General features: G+C 28.5%; 1 protein-coding gene across 1 annotated transcript; it reads left to right on the forward strand.

Moving 5' to 3' along the window:
• Window positions 1-117: 117 nt before the first annotated feature.
• On the forward strand, window positions 118-2,061 carry LOC108580297 (transmembrane emp24 domain-containing protein bai). Its single transcript, XM_017944009.1, has 5 exons — window positions 118-378; window positions 602-719; window positions 815-897; window positions 1,722-1,848; window positions 1,940-2,061. Exons 1-5 carry the CDS (start codon window positions 208-210, stop codon window positions 2,059-2,061), a joined length of 621 nt encoding a protein of 206 aa, XP_017799498.1. The 5' UTR covers window positions 118-207.
• Window positions 2,062-2,381: the final 320 nt, after the last annotated feature.

Here is a 2,381-nt window from a genome sequence, read left to right on the forward strand (position 1 = left end):
TAAATTATGTGGTCCACGTATTCTACTTTTAAATAAGCCTTATGCACGTGTTTCGTTCCCTTGTTTCATTTAGGGTCACGTGATCCACCCAAAATGCCTAATGGCTGCCAACTCATCAATATGTTGGTGGTTTACTGTTAACGTCTAACATTGTTGAAAGTTTTTCCTCAAGATTAATTAACATAGTTTTATGGGATTTCCCAGAAAATGCGAGGTATAATATTCGTCCTCGCGACGCTGCTCGCGTACGTACATGGTATAAGATTTTATCTTGAACCAAACTCGCTGAAGTGTTTGAAAGAGGAGGTTCAACCAAACGTCTTGGTTGCTGGAGAATACGAAGTCTCTGTTACACCAGGTGTCAAAACTGAGTACATTGTAAGTTCTAATGACTATCTCTGACACATCTGTTTAAATATAATACTCTATCATATGTTGAGGTTATATTTGTTTAACCTCTTCTCACATATGCTATCTTGTAGTTCTTGATTCTTTAAAATAAAGTTTACGTTTGTGTGTCAAATAACATTATCAAGTTACTGCTCATTTAGTATTGTATCTTAAAAATGTTTACCTTTGACAATTTTTTGAAACTTAATAGATAAGGGATACTAAAGGAGATATTCTTTCAAGAAAGGATGACATACCTCATGGGAAAAAACTGAAATTCTCCTTTGTTACTGAGACCTATGATACCTTTGAGATTTGCTTTATGGCTAATGCCATGCAATCATCCTTTTCAGGCAGTACATATAAAGTATTTTTTATCAAAAATATTCTTGAGTTTTTTCTTCATTTTTTAACTGTTTTAAACAATTTGTTCCAGACACCAAACAGGTTAAACAGGAAATTTATTTAATCACAAAGCGTGGAATTGAAGCTAAGAATTACGAAGTAGTAAGTTATTTGATTGATCTGAACAATTTTATGTTTCAAATTTGTCAACAAACTTTATTTTTAAATATTACTTCATTACTCAATTATTTTCACTTAGCAAGTCTCTTTTATTGTTGACAGAATAAATGTCTGACAGGAATTGACAATCCTTAATGTTATGACAGAATTTTTTTTTTATACTTCAAAGTGCATTTACAATATGTTTTTTAAATTGTCAATACCTGATCAATTTACTAAAGGTTCCAGGATAAATTCACAATATTTCATCTCTTTTCTTTGTTTTATATGTGGCTTGTATGGGCACACAGTTGGTAATGTAGCAAGATTGGTTTTATTAGTTATCACCAGTATGGCTTTTAACAGCATGGATTTTAGCATGAATTAGTTAACCAGGGTATTTGAAAAGTTCTCAAAAAACAATAAAAATAAAATACTACTTTACTAAAAAATTATATCATGAGAATAAGTACATGAACTTTGATAATACCCAGCATTTTAATTTTATATGAACAGTAGAATGTTATTTGTATTTTCATACATCTTATCAATTATAATAGATGTGTTTTTATGTAAAAATGTTGAAAGAATTGAAATTACTAAGCTTGTCCTTAACATTCACAAGTGTGTTTTAAAGTATTATTTAGTCAATATTTAATAAAATAAAGTTTTGCTCCTAACAGAATTTAAACGGACATATTGTACCACTAGAATTTTTAGATACAGATTTAGCAAATCAGACTGTACTCAAATGAGTTCAAATAATTAATTTTAAATTCATTTATAATAGCAAAGTAGTTAAATGTTTAACTGTATTTATTTAATAGATTGGGGAAGCAGCAAATTTAAAGCCTTCTGAAGTTGAACTGAAACGTTTAGAAGATCTATCTGAAGCCATTGTCCAAGACTTTGCTCGAATGCGAAAAAATGAGGAAGAAATGAGGGACACTAATGGTAAAAAACAATTCTAATATATTCCTTATAAAAATTTTGTTTTTCAGGGAAACATTTTTTCAATATTTTTACAATTTTCTTAAATTTTCAGAGGCAACAAATACTCGAGTATTGTATTTCAGTATATTCTCTATGTGTTGGCTCGTGGTTCTTTCCATTTGGCAACTTCTCTACTTAAGACGTTTCTTCAAAGCGAAGAAACTAATTGAGTAAATAGAAACTGAAGTCAAAGAAACTTGTCAAAATTCTTACAATTTTTACACCTTCCAAAATTTGGTTTATTTCTCTCTTTCAGTCAATAATTAAAAACCAATATCACTAAAATTATTGAAAAATTGATCGATTTAAATTTTGTATACTCAATCAAATTTGAATAAAAAAGAAAGGTTAAGGTTCTAATCAAATATACAAATAATTTACTAAATTTTTCTTTTATATTTCTTCAAACTTGTTAATCTACTTATTTACTGTATTGAAGATTTATAAAAGAAAGATTAAAATGATAAATGTGATTCTTTTTTTTTAATAATGTA

The sequence above is a fragment of the Habropoda laboriosa genome, unplaced genomic scaffold (genome assembly GCF_001263275.1).
Source record: "Habropoda laboriosa isolate 0110345459 unplaced genomic scaffold, ASM126327v1 scaffold9, whole genome shotgun sequence".
Lineage (NCBI taxonomy): Eukaryota > Metazoa > Arthropoda > Insecta > Hymenoptera > Apidae > Habropoda > Habropoda laboriosa.

Excerpts from the sequence above, each read along its gene's own strand:
- LOC108580297 (XM_017944009.1), top strand. The coding sequence starts at position 208 with ATGCGAGGTATAATATTCGTCCTCGCGACGCTGCTCGCGTACGTACAT. Across the intron at positions 379-601 it reads GTGTCAAAACTGAGTACATT|ATAAGGGATACTAAAGGAGA; the intron begins GTAAGTTCTAAT and ends GAAACTTAATAG. Across the intron at positions 720-814 it reads TGAGATTTGCTTTATGGCTA|AATTTGTTCCAGACACCAAA; the intron begins ATGCCATGCAAT and ends ACTGTTTTAAAC.